Source organism: Boleophthalmus pectinirostris, unplaced genomic scaffold (assembly GCF_026225935.1).
Source record: "Boleophthalmus pectinirostris isolate CB_2022bp ecotype Guang Dong unplaced genomic scaffold, ASM2622593v1 HiC_scaffold_14, whole genome shotgun sequence".
Lineage (NCBI taxonomy): Eukaryota > Metazoa > Chordata > Actinopteri > Gobiiformes > Gobiidae > Boleophthalmus > Boleophthalmus pectinirostris.
In genome coordinates this window covers 17,414,858-17,432,723 of record NW_026571047.1, presented here as the reverse complement: position 1 = coordinate 17,432,723, position 17,866 = coordinate 17,414,858, and the positions used below count along the sequence as shown (strand labels likewise).

At 39.7% G+C, this 17,866-nt stretch overlaps 1 protein-coding gene across 1 annotated transcript in view; it reads left to right on the top strand.

Moving 5' to 3' along the window:
- Positions 1 to 17,866, top strand: part of LOC110154359 (SRC kinase signaling inhibitor 1-like) — a 105,203-nt gene that overhangs the window by 23,656 nt on the left and 63,681 nt on the right. Inside the window, exon 2 of the mRNA XM_055150264.1 lies at positions 16,199 to 16,509. Coding sequence (XP_055006239.1) covers positions 16,199 to 16,509 — 311 coding nt within the window. The remainder of the gene's footprint in view (positions 1 to 16,198; positions 16,510 to 17,866) is intronic.

The following is a 17,866-nucleotide window of genomic DNA, read 5'->3' as shown; positions in this document are numbered from 1 at the left end:
TGCGACCCTCTCGTTCACCGGGGTGAACTCCAACACACAGTGGCTGAGCTGTGGGGCAATGAGCAGGCCCACACCAGCCCGCCGCCGCTCCCCGCGGCCAACGCCAGAGAAATGGAGAGTCCAGCCCCTCTCAAGGAGTTGGGTTCCAGAGCCCAAACTGTGCGTGGAGGTGAGGCCGACTATATCTAGTCGGTAACGCTCAACCTCCCGCACAAGCTCAGGCTCCTTTCCCCCCAGCGAGGTGACATTCCATGTCCCCAGAGTTAGTCTCCATGTCCGGAGATCTGGTCGCCGAGGCCCCTGCCGTCGACTGCCGCCCAGATCTCTCTGCACCAGCCCCATATGGCTCCTCCCGTGGGTGGTGGGCCCACGTGAGGACGGCCCCACGTCGCTCCTTCGGGCTAAGCCCGGCCGGGCCCCGTGGGGGAAGGCCCGGCCACCAGGCGCTCGCTGATGAGCACCCACCCCAGGCCTGGCTCCAGGGTGAGGCCCCGATGACGCCAATCCGGGCGACGTAACTGGCCTCTGTGTGTTGCTCATCATGTGGGGCTTCTGAACCGTTCTTCGTCTGACCCGTCCCCCCGGACCTGTTTGCCTTGGGTGACCCTACCAGGGGCATGAAGCCCCCGACAACATAGCTCCCGGGATCATTCGGGCACTCAAACCCCTCCACCACGATAAGGTGATGGTTCAAGGAGGGGCCAGGGAGTCTAATCACAGTAAACGGCACCATGAACAAAGAGCAATAGATCAAGATTCTCAACAACCACATCAAGCAGCCTGCAGAGGAACTTGGACTTGGGCACCAGAGGAACATTTCAGCATGACAGTGACCCAAACCACACTGCAAAAGTGGTGAAGAAATGGTTATTAAACAGCAACATTACTGTTTGGCAGTGGCCCAGCCAGAGTCCTGACTTGAATCCAACTGAGAATCTGTGGAGGGAGCTAAATGGTGATGGCAAGGAGACCCTTCAATCTGAAAGCATTGGAGTTCACCGCTAAAGATGAGTGGGCAAAAATATCAGTGGAGACATGCAAAAAACTTTTCAGCAATTATAGGAAGCATTGGATTACTGTAAAAGCCAATAAAGGCTTTTCTATTGATTATCGAGAAGGGTATGAATAATTCTGGACATGCCACTTTTTGTTCAAATGTAAATAAAACCTGAGAAATTATTTTTTCCACAATGATGCCTCTTGTACATTGTCTTATTATCTTCTGGGACACGCCTGTGTCATTTCCAATCAAGAAAAAACTTGCTGGTTGAATAAAAGTAACTTTAAGTCAAAATTTGTCAGGGGTATGAATAATTTTTCACCTTGCCTAGCATGAATGTGTGTGTGAGTGAGTGATTGGTGGTTGGAGTGGCTAATGGTGCAGTTTTGATTCTGTGGCTATAATAGAATACCAAAGAAAAATACAAATTCAAAAGAAAAATTCAATCCTGTGAACTGGGCAAACATTTTTTGAATGCAGACATTTCGCAGCAGCTCATCCATCCTTCTTGTGTGAAGCTGCTTGGATGTCAACAAAAGCATAAATTCACTCTCAAACGTTGATTTGAAAGTAACAATCACAATCATAATATCTGGGTTAATACACTGACTCAAACTGACTAGCAATTTGGCATTTGAGCATTTACTGTCTTGTACTGGTCAGTGTATTTTCCAGCTTGACCACGGGAACACAGAAGCTCGGAGAAAATGTTAAAACAGAACTGAAAAAGCCACTAAAACATTGTCATTATTAATTGTATTCTTTTTTATTTTTGACATTGGTGTCCTTGACTTTTTGACACAAAGGAAGCTCTTATCTTTTTGGGACTCTAGTTCTCATTTCTTAATATTCTAAAACTATCACAAGTCATGTCAGCACTGTGTTGAGTGTTTTGGATTTTTATTTTTTATTTTTTATTAACAGATTCTCCTTGCCTCTTAGATTTTTGTTCAGGTGATCTTAAAAATGTTCACTTTCTTTACCAGACCTGTGAGATTCATCTTCTGTAGACACCACAACGTAACATAGATGAAGACAGAGACAACATCCACACAAAACATACATTACATAAAATACAATAACAATGTTATGAATCCAGTGTACAATCCAGCCGAGCTCACTTTATTTTGTTTGTTAAACAGCATACTCGGACGTTGACAATGTTTCCATAGTAACACTGGTTCTCAACGAGGAAGCAACAGCTGCAGTTTGAAATAGCACCCAACTGTAGACAAATCAGTGTAAATATTGTTTTAGGTCTTAGCGATTTTCATTAAATTCTTAATCATGGAAATGTGTTACAAAAAAGCTTCAAATTGGTGAGACAGAAGAACATGATTGATGTGTATTGCTGTTGTTAAGTTGTTATTTTGCTCATCTTTTTGATTTTTAGTTCAGTTTGTGTGTGTTAGGGTCTATTGTGTGACAACAATAACCCATGTAAATTTTTCCACATGACATCTAAAATTAAAAAAACAACTATATTCCTTTAAAATAAAAGCATGGCATTGGCATAGGCATTATTAAGTCAATTTTTAAGGGATCTGTGATATTTTTAACCTATTTATTTGTAATACTTGAGTTCCTCTATTGATTTCACACTATGACTAATATTCACCAGAGTCAGATAACAGGACTAATTCAGAACTAAAAATTATAATAACCAGACGTGCTTTTGAAGGGGAACTGAAACCTAAAGACTAAATTAAATTTGGACTTGAATTAACTAAATGAAGGCTCAGGTCCTGTGTACAAGTACTTACAGGGCTGGGCAATATGGCAAAAAATTTCTCTTGTCTTTTTGTATTTTTGCTCACATTGATTGATTCAGATTTTCAGTCCTTTTTCATTTTGTATTAGTAAACTAGACTCTGCCATTTAACCATAGACCGTGTATATAAATGGACATAGTTAACCCACTAACCGCCATGTTCCAAATAGAAAGTATTTATGGAAGCCGGGACTGCTCATAACAAACGCAAACGCCGCAACAAATACAAACACGACAACACAAGAAAAAGCCACAAAAAAAAAAAAAAAAAAGCCATAACGGAAGTGACTGCAGGACTCTATTTTAATGCAAATGCCACAACACAACAAAAAGCCACAACAAACCAAAAAGCCACAACGGAAGTGACTGCGGGATTCCGACGAACCAAACAAAGCGTTAAAGGATCAAGCGGGAAGTGAATGAAGTTGGAAACATAAGTAAAAGCAATTTGTTTTGTGGCCAGGATCGATGTCACTGACTGTCGCTTGGTCCATCGGATAACAGAGTCCCGCGGTCACTTTCGTTGTGGCTTTTTGGCTTGTTGTGGCTTTTTGTTGTGTTGCGGCATTTGCGTTTGTTATGAGCGCTCCCGGCTTTCGTAATTGTTCATGGGCGTGCTTCTGGCTCCATCAACTCTGTTTCCAGTTGACTTTACATTGGAAAGTTGTCACCCCTCTCTCTGTAAGTTGAGTGAGCTTTGCCTTTTTGTCTTAAAATGTTCGCATTAACCTTCTGTATTTAATTCTGGTACTTTTATTTTGCCATTTTGTACATAAATAAATTCTTAGTATTGACCTGGCTCCAAATTCACTCCTCTAACTGCTACTCTCGTGAGCTGAACGCCAAACTACATGCTTTTATTGACACTAGTTTCTACTACTGAAACTATATTTAGTTGTGTATGTTATTGTAGTAACATAGCCGGTCCGTCAGTCATGTTTACGTCCATTTCCATCATGTTTCAGATTCTTTCGATCAGCGCTTTATCATGTGCAGAATCACATGTTCTTTTTTTGCCCATGGCTGTTTACTCGTGTTGAGATTTAACCGTCCTTGAGCCTGGTTTACTCCACACCCCAGAGCACAGTGCATTGACAAGAGACCATTTCTCCTGACAAACCTGCACTGCACTCTGGGAATTCTGGGTACTGTCCCCAGGCAATGTGTTCATGACAAGATATTTTAGACCTGGTATTTTGAGACATGGCCGTAACTTTTTTTTTTTTTAATCAATCTCCCTGCTCCAAATGAATAATAGATAAGAGAAAATTGAACTGGAGGTCAGAAAAGACTTAGTGGGTGAGTTGCTCAAAATGCACCAGAAATGTCTCACTTATATAGCATCGCCCATTATTTCATATCTGTTTTATCTTTCAATTTCATTAGTTGGTTTCATAGAAGGTGAGTGCAGTACTTTAACTTCAAAAGGCCTGAAGTGGAAGGACCCTTGATGATCAGATGGCCAGCAATAAGTGACTCCTCTTTGGTTTTTGAAAATGAGATAGACTTGGTTTTGTATTCAAATAAGGCAAATAGAGTGAATATAAGGTGTATCACAAGCATTTGGGCACTTTTATATCTTTTTACATATTTACACTTTTTCCTAAGTTAAATACAGTCAGTAGTAGGGGTGTGCAAAAATACAGCAATCTCGATATATTGTATCGTTTAATGTGATGATACAATATGAATATTGTGGGCTGCTGTATCGATATATCACCAAGAGTATTTTTGGTATATTTTATGTAATTATTTTGTTACAGCGCTACAGTTTTGTTGCTTGTTCAGAAAAAGGAAACTCATTTATGCAACATATTTGACATTTTCACTGTTTTGATGGTTAAAATGTTTGTGTTTGTGTTGAACTTTGCACAGGAAGTGGTTTAACAAAGACTTTTAGTATGACAGCCATCATTTAGCTATTATTTTTTTTATTGAACTGCATCTAATTGATTTAAAATATATTGTATCAAACTGAAAGTGCACTGTAACGAGATATGTATCGTATCATGGCCTATATATCAAGGTACTGTATGTGTCGTATTGACAACTTCTTCATGATACCCAGCCCTAGTCAGTAGTCATGTAGTGATATTACAAACTTCAGGCCTTCAAATTTACAAATACTACTGTACCAGATTCAGTAACCGCAATGATAAAGAACATTACTTAAGATTATTTGGTTCTGTCACAAAGTGGTGGAAAGTTTTATCATAAAACACATTATTAATTGAGCAACCCGAGGAGGCGTATGTTTGTATGTATTCTTCATTATAGAGTAGGCTTCTTGTGAATTCTTAATGTCATTCACTTCTAAATAATGAAACTACATTCAGTGTGTGACCACACACTAGTAGGGGCAGTTTCTTTTATAAGGAGTAAGGTAGTAGTATTAGTAACTGTTGTTTGAATTACCACAAATCTAACAGTACTTATATAATGTTTTAATTAGTTTTGATGTATTTTCTCTTACCATTATGTATTTTATTTTAAATATTAAGTATTTTATCCGTAATAAAAACTGACATATTAAAGATAGTCTACTTTAAAGTTTCCAGGGGTGTACTTTTGGTACTGATCCACCGTTTGGGAATCCCTGTCTTAAAATATGTTTATATAAGTTATGTAAGTAGCATCTTTGTAGAAGATTTTAGCATTAAAGTGTTAAATTTGTCTCGTGTGTGTGAGAATTTATATATGTCAGACTAGACGCTGCTTCCTTTAACTCTAAGTGCTGCATATTGTGCCTGTGATTTCTGGTCTCCTGAGCCTCCCTGCTGGTAACAGTTTGTAGAAATTTCATATTCAGAAAGAGGCAGACCTTGTTCCAAATATAGCCGGCTCAGCTCTGGCGTTCTGATCTTGTTTGGGTTTTTACTTTAATTTTCAAGTGCCCCGGAGAGCTGGATATTATAATTTGTGGATAGAGGAACATTCTCTCTTTCTCTCTCTCTCCCTTCCTTCTTAATTAATGTCTCCGTTGAATTGAGAGCTTTATGATGGAGAGACAGAGAAGGGAGAAGAGAAAGCTGGAAGGATGCCAGTGGCTGCTACGTGGAATATGATTGAGATTATACAAAATGAATACATGAATAAATGAATGAATCAGCACCAATGAAGCATGGAGGATTTATTGCCGAAGATGAGAACGGAGAGAGGGTGTATTGGTACAGAAGTCTTTTATGGTCCTTAAACTCAAAAGAGAAGACGGAGGAGAGCACCGTCAATTCTGGACACAAATTTATATAGGCTAGCTTCACTGGTTTTGCTTCATTTTAGGACTGATGTAGATCTGGTTTGGTCCTCTCCTAGTCCTGCTCTAGTCCAAGTTTAGTTCCAGTTTTAGTCCCTAGTTAGTCAGTTTAAGGTGCACTTTATTGTCTGCATTTGACCCATTCATCCAACCCAAGTCCACTAGGGAAACTTGTCTTGACTTAGCCTTGGTCAGGACAGCCTTAGCTTGAGGATTTGACCATGCATGTTTTGGGTTGATGGAGGAAACTGGAGGAAACCCACTCAGTCACACGGAAAAACACGCTAACTCTAAACAGAAAGGTCTTGGTGGCCGTGGGGTCAAATGTGGAAGGAAATGAGGTGGAAGTGCCCCAGTTTTGATGTGATCCATGGAATTGTGACTGCAGCCTATAGTGTACAGATATTTTGTCATGGTCTGTGTCAGAAGGATGCTTAGATTTTTATAAGGGCTAAAATATTGCAGAAGGTTGTCAGTAAAAAGATACACTACCGGTCAAAAGTTTTAGAACACTATACTTTTTTCAATTTTCACTGTTTACTGTTGACCAAGACATATTCAAAACTATTGATTCATGAAAGTGTCCACCTTTGGCAGATATAACAGCTGAACACACTCATGGCTCGTTCTTTTTACAATAAAAATCAAATATTGTTCAGAAAGTTCTTCCCAAATCTGTTGCAGAAGTTCCCATAAATGTGTGGCACTTGCAGGTTGCTTGGCTTTTATTCTTTTGTCCAGTTCATCCCAAAACCAGCTCGATGGGGTTTAAGTCTGGAGACTGTGCTGGACACTCCATGTTTTCAAGCTTTACCATCTTGTACTTTTTTCCTGAGGTAGTTTTGTCAGAGCTTGGACTTGTGTTTTGTTCTTTTATCTTTTTTTTAACCTCTGTCTGTTCAGTACTTACTTTTGTACCATTTCAAGCTCTTCATTGGACTTGTACGACTTGAATTGCATTAAATAACTGGAAAAATGAGGGTGTTATAAAAGTAGTGTATGTAAATTAAAAAAATATATATATAAATTATACTCCCTCAAATTTTTATTACAGTTGTACTGATTGGAAATCAATAATCAAAACTATAATTACATATATCTCAATCACGATGTTAACATGTATTGTTACAAAGAAGAAAAAAAAAATTTTGTTGTTTCTTGCTTAAAGGTTGTATGGAGGATTTTTTTTGGTTTCAAATTGTCAATGATAGCATTATAGAGGTGCAGTAGCCTTGTAATTATGATGACCAAAAAAAGAGAATAAAAATTCATCAACTCTGGACGTGGTGGGGCCAGCTAAACATTTGCCAATAGATAACGACACTGCCTCGTTATCTGTTAGCTGACAGGCTGTCAATCAATCTCCCTACGTTTCTAGCGTAACTGACTTGCCTGCGCGCCGCCATTACGTGGCTTACGTACGTCTGTCACGCAGTCCACAGACGCAAGACGCACAGACGCTGTTTACTCCACCAACGCAACAGTTCTTAGCGGATTTTTTTTTACCTATATCTTCCTCGCAGTTAGCACAAAGTTTGTTGCAATGGCGACAAGAATCCAGGAGCAGTTAGCCGCAAAAGAAAGTCTGTTTTTGAGATTGCTGAAAGAAGAAGACAAGGGGAAAAGCAGCGAAGCCAAACTAAGGTGATTCTTGAAGATTCATTCCAGCGATGGCGCAACTGAAGCAGACGCAGGGTCTAAAGACTGACGCATTGGTCGCCACATTACTCCTGGACAGGTCACTTCTGCTTATTATGAAAACGTACTTTATTTCCAAGAGCTAGACAAACGTTTTTCAGGACACGAAAGCGATATCCTATGTCTGAAAACGTAATTTTCAATGCAAAGAAAGAGCCCGCTTGCTGCTGCGTGTTGTAGCTAGTTCATTCGCACTGAATCTCCGCGCACCCTTCTCTGCACCCCTTTCCTGCTCCTCTCCCCGCTGCCCGATCCGCTCTTCCCCCTGCTCCTCACTTCTCCGGGCACGGAATCTCCACGCACCGCTCCCCTCTCCTCTCTCCTCTCTCCTCTCCCTGCTCCCTGCTCCGCTCTTCTCCCTGCTCCTCACTTCTCGTCCGCGCACGAAATGTCCGCGCACCCGCTCCTCACTTCTCTGCCTTGCCTAACCAACACTGTAGTTAGTTGTTTACAAGTCATGTGCAGCGCACCAGCTGTAAACAAACCTGTTTCTGGTGTAACGAGGAGGCGGGAGGAGGCGTTTCTACGTAGGGAGCTGTAGGGGAGGGGGGGTGGTTTCACGCATGCGCAACATTTGAAAAAGGACAAACAGTCACTGGATTTCTCGTTCCTTGGAAAATCCTCTATACAACCTTTAAATTCTTGGTTTGAATGAAATATTCTTACAAAGATGATAGATGTGCCAGCTTTAGTGGAATTTTAACCAACTAGATTATTATAGCAAAAGGTATTTCAGTCTTTGGTAGTTACAAATTAACATGTGCCACTCCAAAAACTAAAAGCTAAAATGGAACCAAAATGTTCTTTAATAAAAAAAGGTTTATGTCAAGTGAGTATCAGCATGTGATTCATAGTCACAGTGACGCTGATAATGAATTGTCTGCAGCACCAGTTTTCAGAGTATGTACTTATTCTAATAGCATGGAGCCCTTAAATGTGTGTGCCATAGACAGAACTGAGACAATATATCAAACAGTGTGTAAAAATATATAAGTAAAATTGACTGGAGAACTGACAAGTACAAATGATGAGGTCTCAGTACGATTAAACCATAAAACTAAAAAATAGCTTGTGTCAGACAGGCCCTGACCAGCACCAGCCAAGGTTGTACTTCGCCTAACACACACGCACACACACGCACACACACACACACACACACACAAACACACACATATAGACATATATTGTGCAGTGTTGTAATGAGAAATGTTTGGGGGAGGCCAGGGGCGGTCCTTTTGGGTCTTGTCCCGAGTTTGTGAGATATGGTCTAAGTGGCACATTGACAATCACTCACCAGTGTTTAAGCTTCTCTCGATAATAATAAAGACAACATAATCTGTCTGTCTGCAACAATGGTCAGCAATTCAGCTGTGTGCCTCTACTGTTTAGCAAATTGGTATGAGTTTGTGTTTTGGGGTTTCAAAAAATATGCCTATTTACATAAAAATAATAGAACTGTATGTAAACTAGATATATTCAGGTATTCATACAGAAAAAAAATAAATAAATTTGACCAATTTGGCCAATATCTATGGTACAATCGTCCCTTGCTATATCGCGGTTCACCTTTCGCTGTGTTGCTGTTTCGCAGATTTTTTTTTGTCCAAATTTGCATGCTTTTTTTTTTTTTTTTTTTTTTTTTACAGCGTATGAACACACATTGTGTCCTAATCAGGCAGGTAGTGATTACATACGGGCGGGTCAGGATTAAACCAGGATTAAACCAGGACTACACCACAACTAAACCAGGTCTAAACCAGGACTAATCTTGGACTTAAGAACGAAAAGCACGATTGGGTGACGGCCGCGATTAGGTCCGTGATGTGCAGAGCTCTGAGCCGGTCCTTTCTCCTTCAGTCACCCCGAGCCCGGTCCAACAGTGAGTTCTGGTTTAGTCCTGGTTTAGTCCTGTTTTAGTCATAGTTCAGTCCTGGTTTAGTCCTGGGTTAGTCCTGGTTTAGTCTTGGTTCAGTTGGTGGAGAATGCAGCGCAAAAGTTTGATATAATCTCAGGTTAACGAGCGGGTGCGGGCAGGTGCGAGCAGGTGCGGGCAGGTGCAGGCAGGTGCAGTGTTGGACTGCACGGGTGTGGGTCTCCAAAAATGGACCCGTGCAGGACTGTGCACTGTAGACTCCATTACAGAATAAATTAATCTTCGGTTGCTTACATAAAGAAGGAGGAAAACAACATAAGGACGACAACAGCAATACGTTTTAAGAAGGATGCAAAATTAACGGTGCTGTCTGAAAAAGGTGTATAAAGTGTGTGGTGAGGGGTTTTACAGCTTTAAAACAGATATAATAATTGTAAAATATAAAGTTGACTACTTCCTGGATTTCACCTATCGCGGGCTATTTTTAGAACGTAACCCCCGCGATAAACGAGGGACCACTGTATAGTAAAAGGACACTGGAGATTTCTACATGACTGCATCAATGGTAGTGTATTTTGTAAATAGTATTGAGTGTCAAGCTTGTTTCTTTGTGGTGAAAGTGAGTTTAAACTTTATACTTTTGTACTGTTACAAGATTAAAATGCTTGTCAATGCCTAATCTTGGAAGCAAACCTGACTAGAATTTAGGACTTTTGTTGTGTACGTAAGCAAGGCACTTGACTAGTTTGTGTGGATTGTGTGTGGGTCAGTGTTACTGGTGGCTCATGGTGCAGATTGGCAGCCCTGCTTCTGTTAGTTTACCCCAGGAGTGAAATCCAGCGCATTATTGTTATTATTTGTAACAGGATACATAAAAGTTCATTATTCTTACACATGATGAAGTAGCATATCCGTATTGCAGTATTTGGGTCAGTGCCTTAGATGTGGTCTGCGTTTCATTACTAATAGATCTGACGAGTGAAAACAAATATGGCTCAAATCCATGCTGTTTAGGTAATAACGTGTCAGCGTGTAGACCGGCCATGAGCTGAGGTTTACTCTTTAATAAAAGGACACTCCCTCTACATTCTACTGGCGTGGCATATTTAAGAAGTGCATGTGTGTGTAAGTAGGGATGAAACGTGACATCTCCCCCACAGGGACATCACAGTTAGAGGTTCAACAATGCGAGTAAAGTCAGAAAATTAAAGAGCAATTCATCTGCAGAGCTGCCAGGGCTGCCGCAGTAATAACAGAGGAGGTGCCAGGAGCAAGCTGAGAGAGGTGGCAGGCCATTAACCATCACCAGCAGCACTAATGACAAGCTGGACCAGGGAAAACACACAGGCTGATACTTATGCACCAGTATTGCGGAGGAGAAGGGGAAATAGTATTCATTATGTAATCTAAGTCTGTATTAAAAATGAAGTATTATTATTTCAGTGTGAGCATTTTCAAGTACTTCTCCTTCTACTTCTTCAGCCACTTCCACCTGAAAATTGAATGTGTTTTTAATAAGACACAATTAAATTAAAGGTGCACTGTGAAATGTTATTGCTTTGCCTGGAATGTGCCACAATATAGTGTTAAACTTGGCCATTTCCATAAAAACAAACAAAGTTACAGGCCAGATCTATGGAGAGGTGACCCCACTCACAGTAAGAATGCATGTTTTTCAAGGTATTTTTGAGCAATTAAAACAGCTTTAACTGAATGAATGCAAGATGGATACGTTTAATGGTGTGCTGTGAAATATTCCAGACAAAGCAATAACATTATCACAAAGACAAGCAGGTGGTAGCGCCACCTCCCAGAAAGTTACACAGTGCACCTTTAAATTAAAAAGTCGTCATTGGTCAATATGAGGAAAAAAATTATAGTTTTTTTTTTTTTTGCCATTTTAAAATTATTGCTTGCATTTCTGTTATTGCAATTACTTTTACTTGGACATGTACTTAACTACTCAAAGCATAGTTGATGGTACTACTACCGCTACTACCAACACATACTGTACATATTTTTTATTATGTAGAATATGGAATGAGCCATTCCAGAATAAAATTGTTATTGTACATTTTCAGTCAGTAATTATACAACCATTTTGAGAATATGGCTACAATTGTCAAATAATGGAATTAATGTGCACCAGTATGCCAATTACTAGTACCAACTACTTCTACAACTTAAAGGTGCACTGTGCAACTTTTCTGGTTGATGATCTGCTACTATGGTATGACTTTAATTTAAACATTTCCATCTAGCATTTTCTTTCATTGTTTCTATTGCTCAAAAATTCAATAATTCTCTCTGAATAGGGTTGACTATCCACAGAGCTGAATTGTAATGTATTACAATAATCTATACTCTAGACAAAGCAATAACATTTCTATGAAACAAACAGGTGGTGGACCCTCCATTATGTTATGCAGAGCACTTTTTAGGGAAAATGTATGTAGGAGCTTTATTTTTCACAATGTTAATGCAGTGATATCTTGAGTAAGCACTTTAAAAAGAAATATGGACATTTCCTATTGTAGACTATGGGGGGCCAACAGTACATGTAACTGATATGGAAAAGGCACCGACTACAGTAGGCTAAGAGCTTCTATTAAACCCCCATAAATCAGATTGCTAACTTTAAGTGTTTAGGCTGTAGTCTGGTCGGTGCCTATTGTCGTGACATCACTAGTTAAATAATAGTTTGCGGTTGCATTGAGTTACTGCCTTGCTAATGGCTGCCACTGCTCTAAATACAAGCATAAAGCTACTAAGTGTGCACTGCTGCAGATGACCAGTCCTGCTTTCCTCTCCCGGTGAAATATAGCCTCCCTTTGTCCCACATACACACTCCCCCACATACCGGGGTCTGCTCAAGGCTCCACATAAATTAACGCACTAGACCCTTGTCACATCATTGCCTTGCTTCTCTTCTATTCCCTGTTTTCTTCTGCGGCTCCCCCTGCCATGGATGCACAGAGGTATGCACCAGTCTCCCATCACTCCGGAGCAGTTCACAGCACAAATACAACTATTGTTGTGTGAGTTCAGGCCACCTCAATGTCTCATTCAGTCAAGGAAGAGGCAGGGGATGTAGAAAAGTAGATATCTTCTCTATAAACCTGTTTTTCACAAGTCTTATCTCGATCATAACATATATATTCCAACTTGGAAGCGCTCAGACCCAACAGAAGACATTGCGATGAAGGGTGTAGCTGATTAGATGTTTAGGAGATGTCTGGACACTGGAGGTGGTAGAGGTGAGGCTGAGAAGAGTGAAGTTGACGATGAGATGATGAGAAGCCGAGGGGGGGCTAGGGAGGAGACTGGGCACTGATTGGATGAAGAGGAGGTGCAGCGAGCAGCGGGGAGGAGTAATTGAAGTCTGGAGAGGAGGTGAGGTAAACAGGAGTTAAGTTACACTAGCTCCATATATATAGCCTGATTCATCAGCCGGTTTCACTTCGTGGTCTGACCTCGCAGCTTTAGAATTCATTTGCTCGACAGTAGGCGGGTACTTTTTTTCATTTAACCAATCGCTGCTATTTCACCAAACATTCTCTTTGTTCCAGCTTTAAATCCTTGATCTCGGGAATCGTTGCCAACACAGAATGTATCGCTCTTCGCTGATTGGCTGGTGCCCAGAGCAGGGTTTTTGCGAATGAGGATCAAGTTTTGAAAGAGCCATAACATTAACAAGAGAGAAGATATATCAGTTATACCCTATTTTTGGAGAGTGACACAGATGTCACTCATTGTATTTTCACTCACTCTTTTTGCTGTGTTTTTAATGGTTTAATTTACAGACAGTACACATTTTGAATATCTTCAGAAAAACAGTTACAATACTATCCAATAATATCCATTTTTAGATATTTTAACCACCTCTAGATGCATATATTTTATTGATCTAAAATAAATATTTAACACAGAGAACCTCCTCCAACTAGAGCTTGATAATAGATTGATTACTTTTTCTGTATATAGATTGTAAATCAATATTCTCTCTCTTTCTCATTCTCTCTCGCTCCGTCTCCCTCCCTCTCTTTCTCTCTCTCCCGTCTCTCTCTCAGTGTAAGCATAGTATAATAAAGATCAATGCCCTTTTTCTCACTAATTATTACTTGCCATCCACTCTGTGTTAGTTAAAAGGGCAAAGAAATAGCCTAGACTACTCACTGCACCGTTCTGTACTCAACTCACTGCCTTCCATACATTCAACCTGCTTACCTTGTGCTTTATGTCCCGTTGGTCACAAGGGGGCACTAAACTGTTCCCATAACACCAAGCAATCACTCCCATTTGTGTCACTTTACCACGACCGATCCTGACACATATGCAGGCAGATTCTCTTGTCATTCTGTGTAGAGGGGGGACAGTCGCCGCAGGGTTCTTGGGACAGTCTGAGTGTTTGAAATAGACAGATGCTGCAGATGTGTTCAGATGGGCTATATACCTGGAGGTGTATGTTTTTATATGTGTTCTGTGTTTTGTTTAGTGTTGTGTGAATAGAAAATGCACTCATGTATTTGCGTTGTTAGCACTCTCACAGTTGCTGCCACCGCCTTGAGGCTGGACCTTTTACTGTGTGGGTTTATGACAGGCTATGTATGCTGCGTTTGCTAATTAATTGCAGTTCATTGAGCAACTTCAAATGCCGCAAATATCAAATAAGCAAACAGGCTTCTCCAATAATTATGCAAATAACCATACACACACTAATATTGCATGTACAAGCGCTGCAAGTTTGATCGTAAATCGCAAAGACAACATGATTTCTAATGGAAACAACACATTTTCTTTCTTGTCGTATTGAGTACAAAAATGGTTAACTGTAGTTTAAACCCCTACAAACATGTTCTGAAATACACAGGCTTATAGTACTAGTGTTTCAGTTCATATTGCAGTAATATCAATATCCTCTGTACTCTATAAATTCTATACTTTGTATACATTACAATTGCTTGCCAGAAAAAAAAATCACAATTTGATATTTTTCTGATATTGTTCGACCCTACTATGCACATACACTATTGTCCATTTGTCATTTGTGTAACTGTCTGGAGAGAATCTGGTATTGCCTTCCTGGGTCTGCAGTTATTATTCTGTTGTTCTTGTTGTAGTTTATTGCGTTTGGATTCTTTGTTGACTTTTATAGAAGTGCAGTGAAAATACTCTGAACCACTCAAAATGAAAAATTCTACTTTTGAAACAACTATTCTAGGCCAAATATGTGTGCAACCCACTGTAGGTGTTGACTCCTTGCCTGGCCAGTCAGAACAACATGCTCTAACAAAACTTTATAAAGATGTGTGGGTCACAGAAATGCTTGTTTGAGTCAAAACAAACATGGTGGCTTACAAGTAAAAAGCAAAATATAATACTAGTGAGGACTGAAAAGCGGTGGGGATTTCTGTAGAATAAACAATGAAAGCACTAAACTTTTATGTATCTGAGATAAGAGAAGTTATATGTTTTGGTCTGAATAATACGAGAATTTTCAAAAGGAGTTTCTCTCATTTGACAGGTGCTGCAAATTAGCGGTTCTAGTTGGACTGTTTGAAGTAAAGATTGTCAAGCTTTATAGTTATGAGTTCCCTACTCTTCTTCATACAATCAGAACATAGAAGGGACTGGCTGGTAGGCAAGTTTAACCTACACTACTGTAAGAAGTAGTTTACTGGCACGCCTGTCTACAACCATTTAATGGTTTTTAATGGCGTTTCTTTGTATTCTATGTTTCCTAAGTTTAAGCCTGTCACAATAATTACTATGTCGACTTATCGTTCAATATGTTAAAACTGGAACAATATATTTTGGGTCTCAATATTTATCATGTGTACAATATCTTTGTAAAAATGGCAAGATTTCTGGTATTTTTGATGTAACATGAAAACTAGGTCTGGGTATCATTGAGAAGTTGCAGATACAATACATACTTCGATACAGAGGCCACGATATGATACATATCTCAATACAGTGAGCGTTTGATTCGATACGATATATTTCTAATTGTTTTGATGCATTTCAGTAAAAAATAAAGGCTTAATCATGGCTGTGATACTAAAAGTCTTTGTTAAACCACTTTTTGTGCAAAGTAAATATGAAACACAAACATTTTAATCATCAAAACAGTGAAAATGTCAAACCTGTTGCATAAATGAGTTTCCTTCTTCTGAACAAGCAAAAAACCTGTAGCGCTGTAACAAAATAATTTAGTAAAATATATCAAAAAATACTCTTGGTGATATCTCGATACAGCAGCCCACGATATTGATACTGTATCATCACATTAAATTATTTGATATATAGATATTTCAATATTTTTGCACACCCTTAATGAAAACATGAGCTGTAGAGGGTTGAAAAAGTAATTTCTGTGGCTAATTATTGGTTCATTCTGCTATTTATTTCTTGCGGTTCAAGCCTTAAATGAAACTGTCTATTTTAAAATGGTTTTCTGGAAATATCTTGCAATATTCTTATTGTGTCAGTGGTATTTGTGTCATTATCGCTTATCGCAGTATATCTTTGTAGAAATATATCATGCTTCAAATTTGCTATTGTGACAGGCCTATCTAAGTTATAACATTGTTTTCTGTGCAGGTCGAGAGAAGAGAAAGGGTCCCATGCTCTCTGCCAGTGATGCCGAGTTCCCGCGGGAGTACCACACCCTGGCGGCCGGAGGGGGGCGTGGGACCAGACGTTTCCCCGAAAACAGCACCAACAATGGGGGCTTCACCTCCTCCCTGGACCGCCGGCACAACTCTGTGGCCGCCAAGAGCCTGGAGGCTCTCAACAGCATCCATAAGGCCGACATAGAGAGGCAGAGGGATGCACTGATGGATATGCAGAAGAACAAGTACTCCAACAGCCCGGGCACAGTGTCCCAGGGCACAGTCACAGCAGGGAGGCAGGTAAATCACTGCCCACATATAAGAACTAACTATAATACATGGAGCAAGTAGGCCCATGTCACAATATAGAAAACTATAACTAGCACTTGAAGTAGAGGTGGAAAGTATATTGAAAATGGTTAATATTGATATGACTGGAGCAATAATTGAACAAACAATGAATACCAAATAAAACATGCAGGTTTTGTTTCTTTCAAATACAGGCATAAAGTGAAACTAATTATACCAACATTTTGAACATTTTGTGAGGGATTTGAACCTCAACCACAATTTTTACAGGCACAATTTGGCACATTTATGATGAATTGTTTGCTTGGCATCCAGAATACAATTTTTTTCAATACTTGAATATTTACTTCAATATTTGAATCTGGTCATTGTTGAATCTCCCAGTTTTAAAATGGGCATGATTGATAAATGGATTAACCGATCAGGGACACGCATGATCTGCCGTACTGGAAAAAAGTAAAGCAAAAAGGGGACTGGGAACTGAAAGGGAACTGAAAAACATGGTGGATTTCTGTGAAATCCAATCATGGAGACTATTTGGTTAATTGATTACTGTGTTTAAGATCTAATTTTAAAAAAAAAAAGGAATTGTCAGAATTTTGGAAAGAAAAAAGTTATCGCAATTCAATCTCTACTCTCAAGAGTAAACCTACATGCGTTCACATGCTTACTTTATCATTCAGAAAGTACACAGAGGACTTTTTTTTATCTGAATGAATGTGTGCTAAGGATTGTACTGTTGCTTGGTCTTGGTGTCAGTAATCGTGAGTTGTTTCTTCTTACAATAATCTCTTAGTATTGTGATAAATTAATTCTGCAAAGTGGGGAGGAGTCTAACAGCACTGAAATAGTTGAATTGTTTACGCCTGATATTCTTTTTTATTACTATTCTTAAAAAAAAAAAAAAAAAAACCCATCTCAATTGGGAGAATAAAACACTAAACTCAAATTCATTTTCTTTTACAACATTCTCTTATTCACAACATCTACTGTGTATTTGTTTGATGCAGTTCCTGGTCTGTCATGTTGTGTTAGCGTCCATAGCGAGGTGTAGCATGTTGCTTGAAAAACCCCCTTAGCTGTTTGTGGGTCCGTGATCTGGTGGCTGTCAAGGCCGAGGCTCATGATTCACTACACTTCATCCTCATTAAACTGTGCACTGACCTCCTGGCGCTATGGAAACGGGGCAACAACAGCCCACGCACCACGTTTTCTCTTCATTTACCACTATCCTGTATGTTAATGTATGTAGAATTTTACACAGGTCACTGTTCAACCCTGAGGGAAGGACTGTCTGCTATTATTGTGGGGCTGTAGAATAAACTGACATGCATTGTGGTGACATTTT